Here is a 20,144-nt window from a genome sequence, read left to right as displayed (position 1 = left end):
AAACTCGCACGCACGCACACTCACGAGTTACGCCGATTTCTCTCTTCGTCCGATGCGCGAGTTCCTCGGAGTGATTTTGCGATCGCGAAAAAAAAAAAAAAAAAAACAAAATTGTCGAAACAGGTTTTTAGCCTCGTGTGTACACGCAAACAGAACGCGTGAGAGAGAAAGAGGGTGGAGAAAAATAGAGATAAACGAGGACGACAATAGTATCCAGAAAACCGGCGGCGCGCAGAAAGTGAGTCTCTGGGATGCTGCGCGCTGAGAGCAAAAAGAGAGGCATCAGGCAGGGTGAGCTTGTGGGTCGGTTTGGAGAGGGAGGCCACCACTGCTTACCGGCGCGCGCACACCTTCGTACATACAACGCAACACTATGCATTATTTTACACACCTACACACATGGTGAGAGAGAGAGAGAGAGAGAGAGAGTGTCTCGGGGGGCACACACGTGTCGTGATACATGTAACTCGGATGCGCCGCCGTAGAACAGCATCTCTTGCTCTCACTGCGCGTATAATGTACCACACGTCTATATATATGTACCTATCCTGCCTACCTCTATAGTGTAGTAAAAGCGTCAGCCAGCGCCGCCGTAAAGAAGAGAAAGAGAAAGAGAGTCAGTCGGCAAGCCAAGCGGCGGGCAAGGCGAGTTTAGTTAGCGGCTAGCCGCCAGTGCGGAGCGAGTGTTTTCCGGCCGGACTCTGCTCTGACCATTGTCTGAGCATCACCTCGCGAGCCCTGCTTCTTGGTTGCAAGCACGCGATCGTCGCTTCGTTTCTTTCGGAAATCATCGCGCGGTTGGCGAATCGGCATACGTGTAAAATACGCATGAGTGTGACTCGATCGCAAGTAGCCGATCTTGTGAATGAAACCGATCGTTGTGGGGTACATTGTTGATTTGTTGGTTGACGAGTGTGAAAGTGCAAAAGAATTGCAATAAATATACGACCCGGTGGAATGTAACGATTGAGCTATGTGCAAATTTTGGAGCGAGGAGTGAGCGCCACTCGAGATCGGTAAGGGAGAAGATCGGTATAGGTGTGCGCGACAATCGGCAGCCCCGCGGGAGTCTCGCGCTCGCTGATCTGCTTCTCCAATCGTCATCATGACGCGACCCTAAGTTGTTGCATTTGCCCCCTCCCACCCCTTGCAGGAACTCAACGTCGCAGCGCATGAATCGCCGAAAAGTCGCGCGAGCGTAAAGTGCCGAGGGAGCATATCTCCCCGAAAAGAGCTGTCGGGTGCTCTCTCGTTGGAAAACACATTTTTCACCCTCCAAAGTAGAGTGGTGCACACCGCAAAAAAAGTAGTAGACTTTGACGTACGACCAACGTAGTCGCGCGAGGAAGGAGCATCATCCGTATTTTGGAGACCCAGTAGTTGGTAAAAGAGGTAGCCGTAGACACAACAAGGGTGATCAACGACGCGAAGATGCCGGACAGGCGAGGAGCGCTCGGGCCGTGGCTCGTGCTCGTCTGTCTCGCGGTGCTCTGGCCCACTGCCACTCTCGCGGGCAACGAGATGTTCATGAAGATGTTCTCGAGCCAGTCGAGTCCCGCCGATCCCTGCTACGACGAGGACCGCCCTCGCCGGTGCATCCCCGACTTTGTGAACGCCGCCTTCGAGCGCACGGTCGTCGCCTCCTCGACCTGCGGCATAAGCGGCCCGACTCGCTACTGCGACGCCTCGGAGTTTCCCCCGACCGGTGCAGCGGCTCAAAACGGTGCAGCGGCCTCACCGGCCGGTGGCCAGTGCCACGTGTGCGACGACAGCGTGCCCCGGCGGCGCTTCCCCGCCTCCCATCTGACGGACCTCAACAACCCGAACAACGTGACCTGCTGGCGCAGCGAGCCCCTCGTCTCGGCGCAGAGCTTCTCCGCACCCCCGGACAACGTCACCCTCACCTTGAGCCTCGGCAAAAAGTACGAGCTGACCTACGTCAGCCTCCAATTTTGTCCCCGTGCCGCCAAGCCCGACTCCATCGCCATCTACAAGTCGACCGACTACGGCAAGACCTGGCAGCCCTTCCAGTTCTACTCGTCGCTCTGCAAGAAGGTCTACGGGCGTCCAAACCGCGCCAGCATAACCAAGGCCAACGAGCAAGAGGCCCGCTGCACCGATAGCCATCGTTACACCGGTGGCGATGGTCTAGGCCCCGTGGGTCGCATAGCTTTCAGTACCCTCGAGGGCCGACCCTCGGCCGCGGACTTTGACAACTCGCCGGTGCTCCAGGACTGGGTCACCGCCACCGACATCCGAGTGATCTTCAATCGGCTACACATGCCCCAGCCGAGCAGCGGTGGCAACAACGCTCAGAACGGTGCAACCCGAGGCCAGGACGAGGACGAGGACGACGACGAGGAAGAGGACGAGGACGAGGACGAGGTGTTGGGCCTCGAGGAGATGGCCAAGCGCGAGCGCGACGAGATGGTGAAGCTCAAGGGTCAGGGCAAGCTGCCCAATAGTCTCTTGTTTGGGAGCGGTGCTGTCGATGATCCGCTGGCCACTGCGGGCCCGTCGGTGCACCAGGTCCTCTCGCCCCAGGAGCTTCAGAGCAACGACGCCCTCGAGCTCCAGGAGATGAGCTTCGTCTCCGTGCCCTCGACCACCATCAGCAGTAACTCCAACGGCGGCACCAACAACAACGGCGTCAGTCTGGCCCATCACTACGCGGTCTCGGACTTTGCTGTCGGCGGGCGGTGCAAGTGCAACGGCCACGCGGCCAAGTGCAGCCCCGACAAGGACGGCCAGCTCGCGTGCGAGTGCAGGCACAACACCGCGGGCCGCGACTGCGAGAAGTGCAAGTCGTTTTACTTCGATCGGCCCTGGGCCAGAGCCACCGCTCGCGACGCCAACGAATGCAAAGGTACGCGCACGAGACTCGATCTTTTTTTTTCTTTGTTCCCTTTACCTAAGGGGTTTACTATCTTTTGTACACAAAGTAAGTAGGTGTACAAACTGAGGGTAGATAATATTATGCACATCAGCTTGTATACAGATAGCTCGTCGTATAGGGTATATCATGGGTGACAAGGTGTACTTTTTTATCGTTATAGGGGTAGGTTGAACCTTTTACAAGGCGATGTGCTCCTATACTTACCCTAGTGGTTTCAGTTTACCATACAAAATCACAGTACGCAGTACTGGAATATGAATTTTGAAGTAATCACAATTTTTAAAGTAAATATAAGTACACCTATTACGAATACGAACAGAGGAGGGAAAGTTAAAGCCTCGGGTTTACCATGAGGATTGAGGGGTAAATTCTTATTTGCGCGAAATCGGCGCCAAATTGATAATTAAAATATTATGCAAATAACCCTCGGAGTGTGCGTTTATCGTGTTTACATAATTAGAAAATAAATGAATACGTTACGTTGAGATTGTGAGTTATGTTACAAGCTGTTTTGCATAATTTGAGTCGTAATTTAAATAATTACGGACACGATAGATGAGGCCGTGCGGGTTTCTTTCGTTTTTTATTTTGCGCTCACTTCTACAGCTCCCGAAATGTAACGGTTTTCACGAAAAACTCATCCGCGGTAAGATAACGATCTTTAGAGCAGCATCCGAGCCATGAAATTTCGTCCACTATCGGTGTGTGTAACGTGTTACGTGAGAAATTTAAAACTGAATCGGCGTAATGCGCGTCAACGGACCTGAAAAATGATAATTGTACGGAAATTTTTTATCAGCCATGATTTGTTGGTTGAAAAAAAAACTCCCATTGTCCCCTGATTGGTATTCGCTTCGATTTCCATGTTACCGATTTCTCGGTCATTTCATTAAGAGAGCTTACACTTTATACCATCGCGAACAACACACATTTATATACAGTAATAAAACAGCATCCCTTGGCCCTTGGAAAATACGAACCCGACAAATCTATCGTTACGACTTCTAAAATGTAAATATATATGCACGTCGCCAATCCAACAAATTGAAATCGTTCGCGGGACACGTACAACGAGGCAGGGCGAAACGAAAGGAGAGCATTACTTTAAAGCCCAAGCGCGGATTCTCGACGAGAAAATCCTGTACGGAGGGCTCGGCGCTGAGATAAAACGAGACACATATACACAAGCAGAGCCCTCGCATCGTCTCCCTCTTAATTTTAAGGCGCGCGAGTAAGTACATGTGTGCGTGCACAACCACACGGATGATATTGCTCGCGCGCTCGAGGTATTTCGGTGCAGGAGAGAGAGAGCCGAGATCGAGCGTTATACGGTGTGATGTGTATAGGGACGGTGGTACCCCCTCGCCGAAATAATCAAAAAGGTCGAGGGGTTAAGAGCTGGTGGGTCCCTTCCTCCCTCTCCCTGAAATCATTGCGAATCGATCGTCCTTCCCATCTCTGGCTGCTTGCATTCTCATTCCTGTACGTACGTATACCTTTGGTTGGGTACCTACAACTCGCTTTTATTATTATTACTTTTTTTTTTCCTCTCTCTCTCACTCTCTTTGCTTCCTTCGTTTTTTTTTTTTTTTTTTACTGTATCGCGTCTTTAATGGGGGGTATGGGGGTATGCGTATCGTTACGCGAGGAGGGATCGACTCGCGAAACCTGATTTCATGCCTCGGCGGAAGCTCGCGTATACGAGTACGGGAGACTGACTCTCTCTCTCTCGCGATCGCTGAATGAAGATGGATTTTTAATTAATGGCTGGTGTGCGCCTATCTGCCTTTCCCTCGTTCGCTCACCCCCTCCTCGTATCTTCCCGAAGATTGTAATTGTGAATGCGATAAGGGACGAGAAGGAGGGAGGAAAGAGAGAGAGAGAAAAAAAGCTCTTTTTAGCCCACTCGAATTATATCCACTCGCTCGCGAGAGGAGTACAATCAGCCACGTGCTTCCAGCTGGATTACGTCGAGGTTTGTTAATGTGGAACAATTTTCCTTTCTTTTTTTTTTTTTCCTCGTTAACAATGAGTGGTTCTTTACGTAGATCGATGCATGAATTTCTAGTTATTTAGAATTATTCACGTGAAATTTTTCTTGGTCACTGAAAAAAGAATCCGCAGCGATAGGTTCGTCAATATGGGTCGGGTGGTAGATAGTCGGATTCGTTACTACAACGACGTGGTCACGGGGGTGTGTGTCTCAATTGTCACTCCAAGTACGACGCTAAAATTGCTGTATCGAGACGTCGTATAGTAGCGCTTCTTTTTTTTTTTTTTTTTATATATATATTACAAAATGCTGGATACACGCTGTTTGAACCACCTGCGGCTGTTCTATAGGACCTGCCAAATTCTCCAGCGACTCCAAGGGAAAAAAAATGCATTCCCTCGCTATACATCAAAACACTTCACAGTCAGATAGAAAAAATATAGTACACCTGGTGCGCAGTAATTAACTAATTAATAGCTCTTCTTCTTCGGGCTTTCCAACACTTGGGTAAAAACGGACACGGCGTGTGTATAAATTTCGTTGCACGAGCATAAGGGCTCGGTACTTTCGAAACTTATGTATATACCCATATGTATGCACTGTACACTTGACGCGTAAATTCGTTAGGAGTAAAAAATCGTCCCGGAAAATATGAACACCCTCATTTGGTGCCCCGAAATTTTTTCCTCTTTTTTTTTTTTTTTTTTTTGTCCAAGATCGCGTGTAAGAATATGCATGTATGTGCTCTGCCGTGCAAATTCGCAAACGCGATAAAAAATGAGGAAGCGAGACGAAAGTATAATATACGGATAGGGGGCGAAACAAATAAGAGGGACGGGACGTCTCGTTTGCGACGCGAAGAGTTTGGGGAGGGTAAAAAAAAAAAAAAAAGAAAAGGGAAAAAAAAGTGGAGGCAGGTTGCAGGCGAGCAGCTACGCGGTCGTTAATTCGATGCGGCGAAGTGGCGCTCGTTTAGCGCAATGAATTATGTGCGCCCGTGCAGCGGCAGTCGCGACGTTTTCGTTCGAGGGCTCGGGTGTTATAGGATATTATAGTCGTTGCAGCGCGGCGGTGATGCCGACACGCGATCCTCTTGGCCTTGCCCTTAGCTGTGCACCTTCGTATGATATGCTTTTGTTGTTTGACTTTTCATACAATTTTCAGGCTCGCGGAATTTTTCCCCCTTGTCGTTGGTTAAGCTCGAATTTTTTTTGTTTTGTACCAATTACTTTTGATGATTCATTTAGGCTAGACTTACAGTAAGTCTCGTTGCAAGAATCGTTGAATATTTACTAATTTACGTGTATCAAGCCGAAGTTGACTGTTTCTTACACGTTAATGAGAATCAAACGTTTTTTTTGTTTAATGAAAAATTCATTCAATGTTTCATGTTTTTTTTTACGATATTTAATTGTTATTTTTCATTCGTATTGTTATTAATCGATTACTTCCTTCACGCAGAGCTATATGTTTGTGTAAAAATTTTGGTCTTTGGATTTTTAACTGGAAAAAAAACTCTTTAGGTATTTTTGATTTTACTCACTGATTTGTAATTTTCGGCAGTTATGTAAATGTGTTTCTTTAACTCGTTGTACCAAGATTATTAAGAATTTCATCATTAAAAAATCGATTTTGGACGGCAATAAAATGAAAAAAAAAAAAAAAAAAAAAACTTCACACCTAGTAAATACCTGCTCGAAAATTCTTTGAAACAGCGAAATTCCTCAGGAGCGAGCTAGAATTAATTTACGTAGTCGTAAATTAACAGATCCGATCGTTGAATTACACTTGTACCGCATAAGTTGTCTCCGATATCTGTCGAATTTACCATACTTAATGACTTACAAATTCATAATTGAAAGGCAAGAAAAAAAAAAAAAAAAAGAAAAAAAAAAAAATTAAGAAAAACACTGGAACCAAACGAGAATAATAAATTTTATGCCCTCCACGGAGGAAAAGACTTTTACATACCCCCACGGTCGTCAGACCCCGGAATCTCTCTTTTTTCGCGAGTCTCTTTCTTTTTCAGGATCCCCTTCCTTTATGCATCTACGTGCAGATGCAGGAGCCAAAAAAAAAAAAAAAAGAAAAAAAGAAAGAGCAACACAAAGAACCGAGGGCATAAATCTCATTTGTGTACGCGAAGAAAATTGTTATAAGTAACATTAGGTTGAAAACGAAGCTCGGCGCGCTGTGATGAATACCCTTTTCGCCTCTTCTCCTTCACTTCCTGTCTTAACTGTGCATCTGCATGGAAAAAGTCAGAAAAGATACGTAATAATGTTGTTTGCTGAATACTCTGGCACGGCTCGTATATAATTTTTTTCGAGTTAATGTAGAAATTGTATGCAACTCGAATGCTCATTGGAGTTGGTTGGCTTCATCACTTTCTTTTTCTCAGTCGTCGAAAGATAATTAAGACTTTTCGCGAATTCTTATATACACCCTTTTTTTTGCTCCATAAAAGTTTTTTTTTCTTCTTTTTAATACCACCAACATACTTTCAGGCTTGCGAAAGCCCCGTTACAGGGGTGTGTTTGTGTGTATGCATCAGACACACTTTCAGATGAAAAAAAAAAAAAAAAGTACGTGCTTCACGCAAGTTCATTAAGCGAATTTACAGCTTTTTCAAGTGAAATCTCTCGCGCTTGCCCTCGATAATCATCAATCAGATTTCAAGGCCCGATATACATTTAACACGGAAATTGAAGCGCGTCTCTCTCTTATCTGTAACGTTGAAAAAAGACAATCGCCTTATCATTTAATTGATCATTTAATATCTGGTAAATTTTTTTTTTCTTTTTCTCAACCCACACGAATCTCGTAGAAGTACATAAACCTGCACGTAGGTAAAGCAACCTGATTCATCTATAAATAAAAATCTCCAAAGAGAGAGAGTGAGAGAGAGAGTTGTGGAGTGCGCGCCACACATAATTATCTCGATCTATGAATAGCTTCTCTTAATAACGTGCGCAAGAGAGCCACGAAAGTAGAAACTAGGAGCACTTCCTCTCGCGCCCTCGATTTAATTCATCGATTAGGATTCTTGAAATAAAAGTCCCATCACGCCGTTCATTTTACGTTTCAGGGGCGCGTGAGATATAAGAGAAGAAAAAAAAAAAAGAACCAAATGGTCGTCGTAGCGTAGGAATTCACAAAAAAACGATTCCTTCACACGTCTATACCGATCGGTTGGCCCGTGGAGCTTCTCCTGTTCTTGCTAATAAGCATTTCACATCCATTAATTATGAGTGTAGGCGCTTGGCAGCATGAAATAAAAAAAAAATAATAATAGTAATAAATGAGACGCGCAACAGTGTCTATAAGACGAAAAAATTAAAGTGTCCAACCAGTATACAATGTGAGCTCTAAAGTATCGTCGTTGGATGGCGCGTTTTATTAGTGCTGCATTGGAAAAAGGGACGAATAAATCCTAATTACGTTGATTATGCAATTAAGGAGCGAACGGTCACCGTTGAGCTTTGCTCCGATGCGGGTTGAGATGCTGGGGATTGAAAATTGAGGAGTATAATCGGACGATATTACGTTTTTTTACAGCACTGTGTCTTAGATTTGGTTGGGTTCTCGAGTTTTTTTTTTTTTTTTTTTTTGTTTTTTATCGCAAGTCTTTTGTACGACGTATTTTTTACACAACGTTAATCGGATATCTTTTCCTGAAATGTCTCCCAAAACGAGATCTCACCAGTGTCTCTATAAGCTTGTTATCGTTCCAGAACTCAGGAAAAAATGTACATTTGAAAACTTTATTAAGCCCCAAGTCCAACTATAGTTTGCGGTGGAAATCCGAACTGCGAAAGGCTCGTTAACACAGTTGGCCTCGAAAGAAAGACGAAACCACAATGATACATTTCGATTTTCGGTGATGGTAAGGGAGAAGAGGAGGAGGGGTATGAACCCAATTTTCCTGCAGCCAAACGAGCCTTAACGAGCTGAAAGAGCCCTGGAAACGCGTATCCGCGAAAATAATCCTTGGGTCGTAAAGCGTTGGACTAAGCCAAATTGTGTGGAAAAAAATGCTGTAATTTTAACAGGGTATACCATAAGCTAGTGTAGCTTTTGAAGAAAACAGATTGTTATTATCTTTTTTTAATACATCTTCTATTTAGCGATAAGTATAGGTATAGTGCTGAGAAGAAGTCATGATTTTTTTCATACTAAATACAACAGAGCCATATTCAAAGGACAAACTAGTTTGGACACGTTTCTACTTTGCAAAATAAGGTGTTGCCATTTTCCACTTTTTGGTCATGAAATAGGTACTTTTTTTCTCTAAATTGGATGACTATGGGAATCAAAAAGTGTTTAAATATAACAAAGCCATATTCAAAAGACAAACTAGTTTGGACACGTTTCTACTTTGCAAAATAGGGTGTTGACATTTTCCACTTTTTGGTCATGAAATATGTACTTTTTTTCTCTAAATTGGATGACTATGGGAATCAAAAAGTATTAACATTAACAAACAGAGTAGTTTAATTCTCGGAAGATTGTTTTATTAAAATATTCCACCGAATTTTTGGATCAATAAAAAAAGTATATTTACAAATTTTACTTGCGCTTAGTCATCAGCGTCGATTCGAACATTAGCCCTTCTGTTGGCGTTCAAAGCTACTTGACTACCTCTGCTTGCATCCACGCGAGAGTTCGATCTTCCAGCGGCATTGGCCGCAATGACAGCGCGATCGTTACCTTCGATGGCGACATTGGCACCAGTTCGCGAGTTCGTTTCAACGTTAGTTCTCTTGTTGGCTTGTATTTTCGTGTTCGATTGGCTGTCTGCGTTAACTGCGATTTTCGAATTGTTGTTGCCCGTTATATCGAGGTTCGCTCGGTTCTTGGTGTTCAAATCCACACTCGTCGCGCTATTGGCGTTAACCTTGGTGTTCGATTTGCTGTCAGCGTTGGCCGATATTGTCGATTCGTTGTCACCGGTCACATCGAGATTCGCCTGATTCCGGGAGATTGTGTTGGCTTGCGATTTATTCGCGACGTTCACTACCGTGTTGGATTTGGTGTTGGCGTTCGATGTTACTTTGGATTCGGTGGTGCCTTGGATCAAAAGGTTAGCGTTTTCGGCCGCGTTTGCCTCCACCTGAGTCTTGTCTCTCGCGACGATATCAACATTGGCTTTCGTGTCAGCATTCAATTCGACTTTTGAGTTTTTTCGGCTGTTCACGCTTGCGTTTGCTCCGCCATTAGCGTTTACGTCCACGGTTGATCCACCCGCAGCCTAATTAAACAAAAGATTCATTGCATGCATAATGATTTTTTTTTAAACGTCACATATTTTCAAGTTAAATAATTTCGATCATAAAAGTTTTTTTTTCAATTTGAATAAGCAGAATGATTGTATGGAAAATAGAATTTAAAAATTTTTTTTAAGCGTTTACGTCAGGTAATGGGTATTGGTATAGTAATGTTGGACACACCTTTGTCTCTCCAACTGGGCTGCTCTGAAAGTAAAATTTTTCCCAATTATCACTTGGTTCATTAAATTTATGGATTTCTCGAATGTTAATCGATAAGTTACTTACCAGCACCGCTGTGGCCAAAAGGATTACAAAGAGCGTCTTGATGAACATGATTAGATCAGTTTTAATGCAATTGCTGACTGTCGATGTACTCTGCGGTGTTTCAGTGGTATTTATTGTGAAGCCTTTTGTTGGAGGAAGTTTCGACTATCCAATGCTGATGCCGGATAGAAATAATATTTTTCCACGTGCTAGTTTGGCGAACGTTGTGTTAGCATCAATTTAACGTCCAAAAAATGGCTTGGTGTTCGGTGTATTTGTTTATTTGTTTAGTGTCCGTCAGTAAAAAATTAATATCTTACCGAAAATCGCATTTCATAAAAGAAAAAAAAGCATGCATTCGTATGAAAAAAAAGAACAGGAAAATAAAAAGGTCATGATTGTGTTCAAAAACAAGTGAAAAGATGTCCAGAAGACAATTGTTCTTTGTTCGAAAATGAATAAAGTGTTATTTTTGTTAAAACATATTCCTGCAGAAGAAAAATATTGAATCAAAGATAATGCATTTGTTTAATATTCAATGTCCGCTTAAATACACGTAAAAAACATTTTTTTTGAATACGAAAAATATGTATCTTTCACGAATTTATTTCACTAATTTCCCGCATAAATTTGCATAACTCTTTCATCAGTTTTCATTAGGCAGTACAACTGTCATTTTGAAGCATGTCAAATTATCGCTTATTACGCGAGTTAGGTTTATGTGGTGGTCAATTTTGGTGGGGCTGAAAAGCCTGATCACAAAGAGTTGGTTTCTAGTATGGGCAATATATTTTGAGCTTTAAAAAAACAAATGGTGCGGGCATGGTTTACTTAGAATAACACATTATGTTAACAAAATATCTAATAATTGTCAAGTAGTTGTATGAGGTTCCTTCTTTGGTTTTCATTTCATTTCAACTTAAATTTTATATATTTTTAATCTTACGAAGTGAATTAAAGTTGAGAAAAAATGTTACTTCTAGGATAGACAGTGGATACGTTACAATCATATCTAGGAAGCAAAAGTGAACAATGTCTCAGATTTTATGTAAATTGTGTCACGAGGTGAAATTACAGTTATCAAATGCGAGATTTAAGATATTTTTTCTTGCTCCCGTGGTGCGTAAACGATTTGTCTGCTACAAAGACCAGGGAATGTTTGCGTCAGTTCGCACAGCAGAAAGAAAGTAATTGTTATCTGGCCGCAGGCATTTAATACGTATCTAGGTATCTAAGTTAGCCACACAAGTGGTAGGAGCTTACATTTTTTTATTTTCTATGAACAAGATAAATAAAAAAAGAAGCTTTTTATTAAACTCTAGAACTGTAAAGTAATGTTATACAAGTATAAAAAAAACCAAGAGTATATGCGAACAACATAATTTTAACACTACCAAATTTTTTTTGCATAAAAATATGAAATACTTGATGTTAAAATAAAAATTAACATTATTTTCTTTTATTTCATTACACTTCGTGGCACACAATGACCTGTTGATGAGTTTTACTTTTTAGTGATAAATTGTTTCGTAAAGTAAATATTTACTATGAGCCTACTTTTTAAATTAATTTTAATTTGCGACTCTATCCCATGGTACATATTAAGCAATGTAATTAAATGTAAAAAAAAAAGAAAAAAAAAACAAAAATTGTTATAAGGAGAATCATTTATAGACAAAGCTTCAACTTGTAAAAATAGTTTTATTGAATCTTGTTTCACAACTTCTGGCTCATACCAGACTTGAAATGTAAATTTCAATCGAGTCATCTAACTTGCCACATAGACACTTAATGAGCTGCGATTTTAACGTTAGCTCTGTTTCCGGAGTTCACGGCGACATTGCTTCTTCTGTTGGCCCAGACGTGGGTGTTGGAATCGCTGGCAGCGTTGGCGGACACTTGCGAGCCATTGTTGCTATCAATGCCTAGGTGAGCGCCAGTTCTGCTGTTCGCATCCACTTGGGAGTGCCTCTGAGCGTTGATGCGCGTGTCGGAGCCGGTATCGGCATTAGCCGCTACGTCCGAGCTGTCGATGCCTCTAATGGCGAGATCCGCGTTATTTTTTGCGTTGGCATCTACGTTTGTGTTGTGCCTCGCGTCCACGTTGACGTTTGCTTTGTCAGCGTTCACCCCAACGTGGCTGTTCTTCTTTGCAACGACATCAACGTTAGCATGTCGGTCTGCGTTCACGTCAACTGAGGACTTTGATGGAACCTGCGACAAAATTTAGTTTTACGCGTGTGGTTTGGGCGAATTTTATAACGGAATGTTTTTTATGAAGCATCGTATGATGCTTATAGTTTGATGTGTCACGTGAGACTTACCTCTAGTACTTTGATCGGGTTACCCTGAAAACGAACAGGTTGTCAGTTTATTTTGATGGTCGAATACAATAAAATGATTTTTGGTTTCTGTTACTTACAAGTACTGCGGTGGCCAAAAGAACGAAAAGAAGCGACTTGAACATCATGATTGTAGAATAAAATTGGCAATCGAGCCGATTGTTGAGCGTTGGTCGCTGGCAACGATATTTATATGAAAATCTCGATTCCCAATGATTTTAATGAACTTTCTGTGACTAAATACGTCTGTTTGATAAAATACTCGATGTGTAAATATGGTAAATTAAATATTATTTGATGTGGTATTTTTGCGGATGTAGCATGTTGTCATTTTGATGCTTGAAGGTGCTTTTTTATTTTAGCAGTATCTCGAATTTTTTTTTTTTTTTTATCTTTAAACGTACATCTCATATTTACCAAAAGAAATACGCAGGCTTAATAATTTTTTTTTTCTCAATTCTCAAAACATTTTGAAAATTGTGAAAAAAAATTTTTTATTTTTATGACAAACAAAACGTTGTAATTATTCAAATAAATTTTTATGCATCTCAACTCTCGTAACCCTCTTATCATCACACACTTGAATGAAAAACCAATACCGGTCTAAAAACCATATAACAGGAAATGTTGTTCGTAAATCTTAACAGCAAATAGTCAATGTCCATCAGATATGATAAGCCATCATTTGTGTATTTGTTCAATTATACGCTTGATCAGAGAACCGTAAAAAATTTGATAAGCTGGTTGACACATGATACGCCAATGACGTGAGATATTGAGGAAAATGTTTCGGTATTTATCATAAATTTTTTGACAAAGTGTATTTTTCACTTAGAGTCAAAACATTTTGTGTACAGAAACACAATTGTTTAAATTCGAAAAAAAAGAAAATCATTACAAAAGTTCATATAGTGCATGGGCTTAAGACCCTCTTCTTTGAGAACCCGGAATTATCCACTACTGAAATAAAGGCAAAATTAAATTAATTTCATATACTTTGTTACTAAAATACACATTGTCATCGAAAGCTGTCCAATTTAACATCATTTTGAAACATCACATTTTATTTCTCTTATGAATACCATGATCTTTATTAACGTTTTTTTTTTTTAATATACATATAGTTTATTAAACTTCCAAATTGGCGGATTAATCAATGTTCAATATCACGTTTGGTTTTTTCTTTCGTCATTAACATTGTGAATTGAAGGATTAAGTGAAGAATCAATTATGATCAGTTCCCAGCAATGTAGAAAAAAAAAAAAAAAATTGATGACGATGAATGCCCTGTAAAAATTCCGGAAAAGACGCATCAGCCAAAAAGCGAAGCTCCAGCTGAAAATAAAATGCGGGAAGATAATTTCTAGCAACCGTAAAACATCATATCAATGTCTCATCGATCGGCCAACCCCTCGACAACATCGGCGTTAAATTCTAACTCGTTTGCATAATCAACAATCTCGATCGAGCCGTTCTTGGGCGATTCATTTGCATCGGCGCGTCAAGAGACAACGCGCTGTCTGTGGGGAACATCGAGTAAGCGAGGATTGACTATATGAGGGGGTAGATATTACAACTCGGGGGATGAGCTCAGAATTTTGTGTCAAGTGCTCGTGAAGTAGAGGAAAAATAAAAGGAACGAGGGATTCGAAAAAGTTTTGATCCCGTGCTGATGGGTACCGGGAGGTTTTCGTTATAAAGTTTGGACGGGAAGGTTTGATTGGCTGCGGGGATTATGCCTAGTGCTTTGGACTTTCTGATGTGCTTGATTAGCAGTTTGGGATTAATTTCATTGTACTCGAGTATAAATTAGGTAAAGGAATACTTAAAAAGTTCATTTAACAAAATCGTTTGGTAACTATTTAATGTAGTTCATACACTTTTAGTTTAATATTACATATTACACTAATGTCGAAAAAGTTTATTTTTCTTCATTACTAATTGTTGCTTTGGTGTATTACTAAAGTATAAAGTAGACCAGGACATTTTGAAAAATTCCATTTATGACTGGGTGGTGAAAATAATCTAACCAAGAAGTAAAAATCTGCAAAATAATGATCATCGTTACTCCACTCGATAGTCTATTCTTCGTTTTCATTGCACTGTATGGATGAACTGTCTATGATTATTGCTATTTTCAGCGTAGTTTTTTTTATCCAAAATAAAATTTTTTGTGTAATTTTAGTAATGTTTTATCAAGTACCTTTAGATTTTTCTTAAATAACGATTTACTGGTTTAATTAAATGTTCAAGATCATGGCTTCCTAATCGATACTGTTTGAAATCCATTTTATGTAACACACCAACCGATAACGCTGGATAATTTGTTAATTGAATTTCTCATTCTTGTGAATTATCATGCGGACGACTCATCATATGCACTGTAACAAGTACATCCAAACAAGAAATTTCAACTACTGATCCCTTAAGTCAGTTAATTAACGTCAAAACTTTGAGATCTAGCGCTTAAGCTATAGACATTACAACATTTTCATACTTACTCTGAAGCATTGAACATCGAGTGACTCCCAGTTGCACATGGCGAGCGAAGCAGAAACAGTATTCGCTCAACGCACCTATACAAATGCATGTACTTACATTCATACACAAACTCCAGCGCGTGACAGGCCGGCTACTCGGACGGCTCGGGAAAGCTATAATTAGCAGCTAATTGATATTCGATGTTACCGACACCTGCCACGGCATAACCACCTCTCCTCCCCTCTACGCCACTCCTTTTTTCTTTTTTTTCATCGTTTGCGTGCAGTTTGACTGTTTCTGATGCTGCGCCTCTCATTATAGTACCATCGGGACTCAAAACTTGAATCTCTCTTAGGCGTTACATCGGTTGATGCATTCCATTGTGTATCATAGTAATTTTTATGAAGTTTTATTGGTAATCAAGCGATTTCATCATGCTATTTTTTTTGCAATAAATTTATTCCCAGTATCGTACAGTACTTATCTAATGTTGAAAATTTTGTTTAAGCTTGGGCAATTTTACATTATCTAACATACTTCTTCGAAACAATAAATAATACTAGAAAAATGCAATTTGGAAGGTTTGAGTGAATACAAGATTGTGATTTAATTTTAATTTCATTTATTTTAACTAGTATAAATACATGAATAATATGCATCCAGTAAGCTAAATGGTGAAGAGATAGGCCTATAATCCAACGGTATGAGTTCAAATTTCTATTTCTATAGTTATTATTTCTCAGTATGTGCAAACTCGATAAAAATGTTTCGAGCACGTATGTATACATAGTAAAAAGTAATAAATAAATTTACAAAAATTACTTTCATTTATTAGGATTACCTATTTGATTTTTAAAGATAAAGTAATGATGAATATTTCATCACACGTTGCATACTTAATTATCATGATATGCACCACTAAATTGAATTAAAATTATTTTATGCTAACAACAAACCTAATCACGGCTATCAGCTGTTATAAAAACAGTAGATTTTTGATCTGAGTTTAACAAGACTTTGCTTTTGTTGTCAGCTACTACTGTAGTATTAGATTCGTGAGCTGTATTCGTGGCCACCAAGGAAAGATTATCACTCAAAATGTCGACATTTGCACCAGCCCGGCTATTGGATTCAATTGTTGAATTATCTTTGGCATCGATTATCGCAGTAGACGAACTGTCAATATTCTTCAGGACAACAGAATTATCGTTATTTTTTGGATTAAGAATATCCTGATCCTTAGTGTTTATTATTGCAGTCTTATTTGTATCCACTTCAGTATTAGACTTACTCCCACCATTGGCTTCCATAGTAGAATTAGTTGTAACATCGGCGCTGGTGTTAGGTAAGACATCTTCTTTCTTTGAAATTTCTGAAATGTCGACTTTTGGGTTAAAATTCATCTGATCCGTAGTGACTGCTTCAACCATTGCATTATTTTTATCCAATTCAGTAATTGAGATACTAGCACCAATCTGACCACTGACCACCGCAGTAGAATTAGGTTTAACATCAGTGTTGACGTTGGCTAAGATCTCGGCATTCTTTGAAATTTTAGAATCATTGCTGTCGTTTGGTTCAATATTGGTCGGTTCCTTGGTGTTTATTTCAATTATTACATTCCTATTTGAGTTCCTATTGTCGTTGGTATTACTAGTACTGATTGTACCAATATTCGAGCCATCAACGAAAACATTAAAGCCATCACTTTTGTGGGTGTGAGGTTTTAATTTCTTTTGAATGCCGATTTCTACGTTGGATGAACCATGACTGTTCACCATAATACCATCGTCGCTTGCTAATGTAAGATTAGCCTGATTCTCAGCATTTAGTCCATCTACTGGTTTTTTACTGAGTTTGGCTTCAAACGTCTTACTACTCTCAAGGGAGTCATTTTTGTCCGGATTTCCTGATACCATCAGACTGATATCAGCCTTGTCATTGGCGTTGACTGAAACTTTTTTCGTGTTAGCATGATCTTTAGGGCTGAACAACGTGCTATTAATCCTTTTAATTACGTCTAATTCATAATCGTCAGATACATGACGCGTACCTCGCAATTTGTTGTGGTTAAAAATTTTTTGATAGTACAAGGCCTCTTTTCTTTTAGCCTTTGCTGCAACCCTTGCCTTCTTTAGTGAGTCTATTAGAGTGTAAAATTGATCATCACTGGTAACATCACTATTAAAACATACACATACAAAATCATTATTGGAGTCATAATTCGCGTGTACAGCCTGGTCCTTTGGTTCTATTTCAGTATCAATTTTATTAACCCATAATTTCTTGTTGCTAGCACTATCTACATTATCATTGGAATTCTGATAAGTTGGAGACTCGATGATTGATCCATCATCTAATTTTATCTTAGTATGACTTTTGGTGACGAATTGTTTTCTAGTTGTCGTTACTTTTAATCTTTTGTGATTTGCAGTGGCCGAACCAGTGTTGTCTTTGGTATGTGTTTGCTCTTTAGTATCTACATATTTATTATCTACATCATCAACATCTGACTTAGTTTGGTCAATTGCATCAGTATTAATCTCATCATTAACGTTTAAACCTGTGGACGGCCTAATGTCAACCTAAAATATAAATTAAATTACGTGTTAATTTTTACTTAATAAATAAATGCATGAAGTAAACTCGTACATAAATTGTAGCTTATGGTTTTATAAATATTATTTTGTTAATCTGTGGAAGAAAACATCCACAACTTCTGTTTGTGTTAGGTTAAAAAATTTAAAAGTTAAAATACACAAGTAAAGTATTTTTCCGAAAATTTATTGTAAAAATATGATTTATTTTGCAGTAAAATCTTTTTTCTTAATTTTTTATTTAGTTAAAAAATATATTTTTTTAATTATGATATGAGTAATATTATTTGTAAAATAACATTATTATTATAATAACATTGATCAAATATTCAATTAAATTTTGACTCACCACTGATTTTTTTAATGGGGTGCACTGAAAATAAAATCGTCAGTTCATGAGAGATCACGTCTAATACATAAATAAGATATGATGTGCGGTTGAGATGTTGAAAGTTACTTACCAATACTACTGTGGCCAGGTAAATGAAGAAGAGGAATTTGATTATCATGATCATTACCTAAAAACAGTTTAATTGCTTGTAAATGATAGTTTCCAATATTTTTGGTGGTATTTATATGAATATTCTTATCAATGAAGTTTTTAATCAAATTATTTTTATTAAAAATTGTACGATGTAGTAAGTTTACAAAGGGAAATTACGTAAATATTCAATTTTAAATCACTCAAATCAAATTGTCTTCGGTATTTTTCCAATCACTTATTTCGATCGTTAAGTCTAAATTTTTTTAGATTAATTGTTTTTTTTTTTTTTTTTGGTTACTATAAAGCATTCAATAATTCGAGTGTAAGTACTATTTTTTCTCGATGTGCTCAATAAGTAATCACTTTACTTTAGCACTAGTTTTTCATAAATTAACTTTTTCATCCCTAGCATTATCTCTGCCTGTCCCTCTTAATTTTTCTCTCCTTCTCCCTCTCTTCTCTCTTAGACCAAGAGACGTGAAAACCACACAGAGGCAAGGGGACTGGTATCAGGCTAACACGCGCTCCCTCGAGATTCTCTCTTCCTCTTTTTTTTTTTTTTTTTTTTTTTTTTTTTTTTTTCTTTTCTTTTTTACTAGTAATATTCGCGACTTGGGGCGCGACCTTTTTTTCTCCAATTAAGTGGTCGCTATGGTGATACCGCTGATCTTAGAGGTGGTATATTCCTCTTTCGTTTGTACTTCTTTTCCCTTCCTTTATGCGGTTGATCATTATAGGAGGTGCAAATTTTCGAGGACATAAATGAGAGGGATAAAAGTAAACAAGGAGCTTGCGAATCTCATGCTTGGCTGCAGTTTTGGAGGGTTGTTTATAGAGAAAGTTTCGTATGGGTGAGGTACATTCGAGCAAGTCATTTGGAAGACGAAAAATTTTTTTTTACTTTTGTAGGTTTTTTTTTTTTTTTTTTTTTGTTGGCGAGATAAAAATTAAACTTCATTATTGAATTCATTTAATAAAACTGATCGACAATTTGCGTACTTGCTGACATGAAATGCTATATTAGTTTATCATGTTTTACCCAGAATATGAAAAGTAATATTAGTTTCTTTGGATTATTTATTGCTTCAATACTTAGTATAAACAGATACAAAATTTTCTAACGAAAAATTACCTTTTGGTAAAACCTAGCACCCCTTTGCAAAGCCCATAATGTAAATGTAATTTTAGACTCTCCAGTTGAAGTAGGTACGTTTTATGGACACATCTCGCTAAAATTACATCAGCTCGAAATTACAGTTTCGCAAGGGACTTCCCAAGGGAGTGTTCAAATGCAAACTAGTAAAAGGAGGACTCCGCAACATTGTGTGCTTTACAAGAACTTTGTGGTTAGTGTCATCTCGCGATGAAAATGAGTGAAAAGCACGTGTATGCGTATAAATAAACGTCAAGTTTGGTCAAACGATTGTGAAAAAAATGGCATTACTATTGTCCAAAAATAAGTTTTAAATTTAAAGATAGCTGAGCTCAGGACTATTATTGTTTCGAGTTTTGAGGGTAATTGAGTTTTACAGAAAATTATATATCATGATAGAAAATCTTCAATCACATTCTAACCGAAAGATCTCCTACTGCACTCGGAATGACATAATCCTTCTGCTTCTGAGCTGAATTCACCCGCCCGAAAAGAGAGAAAATGTCTGCAGAGAAGAAAAATCTCTGGTATACGTGTGTACAGCACAAGTGGCCGGGGCGTATGGATTAAATTACGCTTTAATTTCGCGGCCATTTCTCCCTTGTCGCGTATAAGTATACGTGTTATATTATATATACGTACACGTAGACGTGAAATACAGAGT

At 39.4% G+C, this 20,144-nt stretch overlaps 1 protein-coding gene across 3 annotated transcripts in view; it reads left to right on the top strand.

Moving 5' to 3' along the window:
• Positions 1-1,051: 1,051 nt before the first annotated feature.
• LOC106642508 (netrin-1) overlaps positions 1,052-20,144 on the top strand; it is a 158,514-nt gene continuing 139,421 nt past the window's right edge. The window contains exons 1-2 of one of the 3 annotated variants that reach the window (XM_089594117.1): positions 1,052-2,299; positions 2,366-2,866. In XM_089594117.1, the coding sequence (XP_089450243.1) occupies positions 1,432-2,299; positions 2,366-2,866 (1,369 nt within the window). In that variant the 5' untranslated portion in view covers positions 1,052-1,431. Of the gene's footprint in view, positions 2,867-20,144 lie in introns of all 3 variants that reach the window. The other 2 variants (XM_089594116.1, XM_089594115.1) reach the window with 2 other exon arrangements.

The sequence above is a fragment of the Copidosoma floridanum genome, unplaced genomic scaffold (assembly GCF_036245765.1).
Source record: "Copidosoma floridanum isolate Cflo_tuat_1 unplaced genomic scaffold, Cflo_Japanese_pri ptg000021l, whole genome shotgun sequence".
Lineage (NCBI taxonomy): Eukaryota > Metazoa > Arthropoda > Insecta > Hymenoptera > Encyrtidae > Copidosoma > Copidosoma floridanum.
The sequence above is the reverse complement of the archived record's forward strand: the minus strand, read 5'-3'. Positions and strand labels throughout refer to the sequence as shown.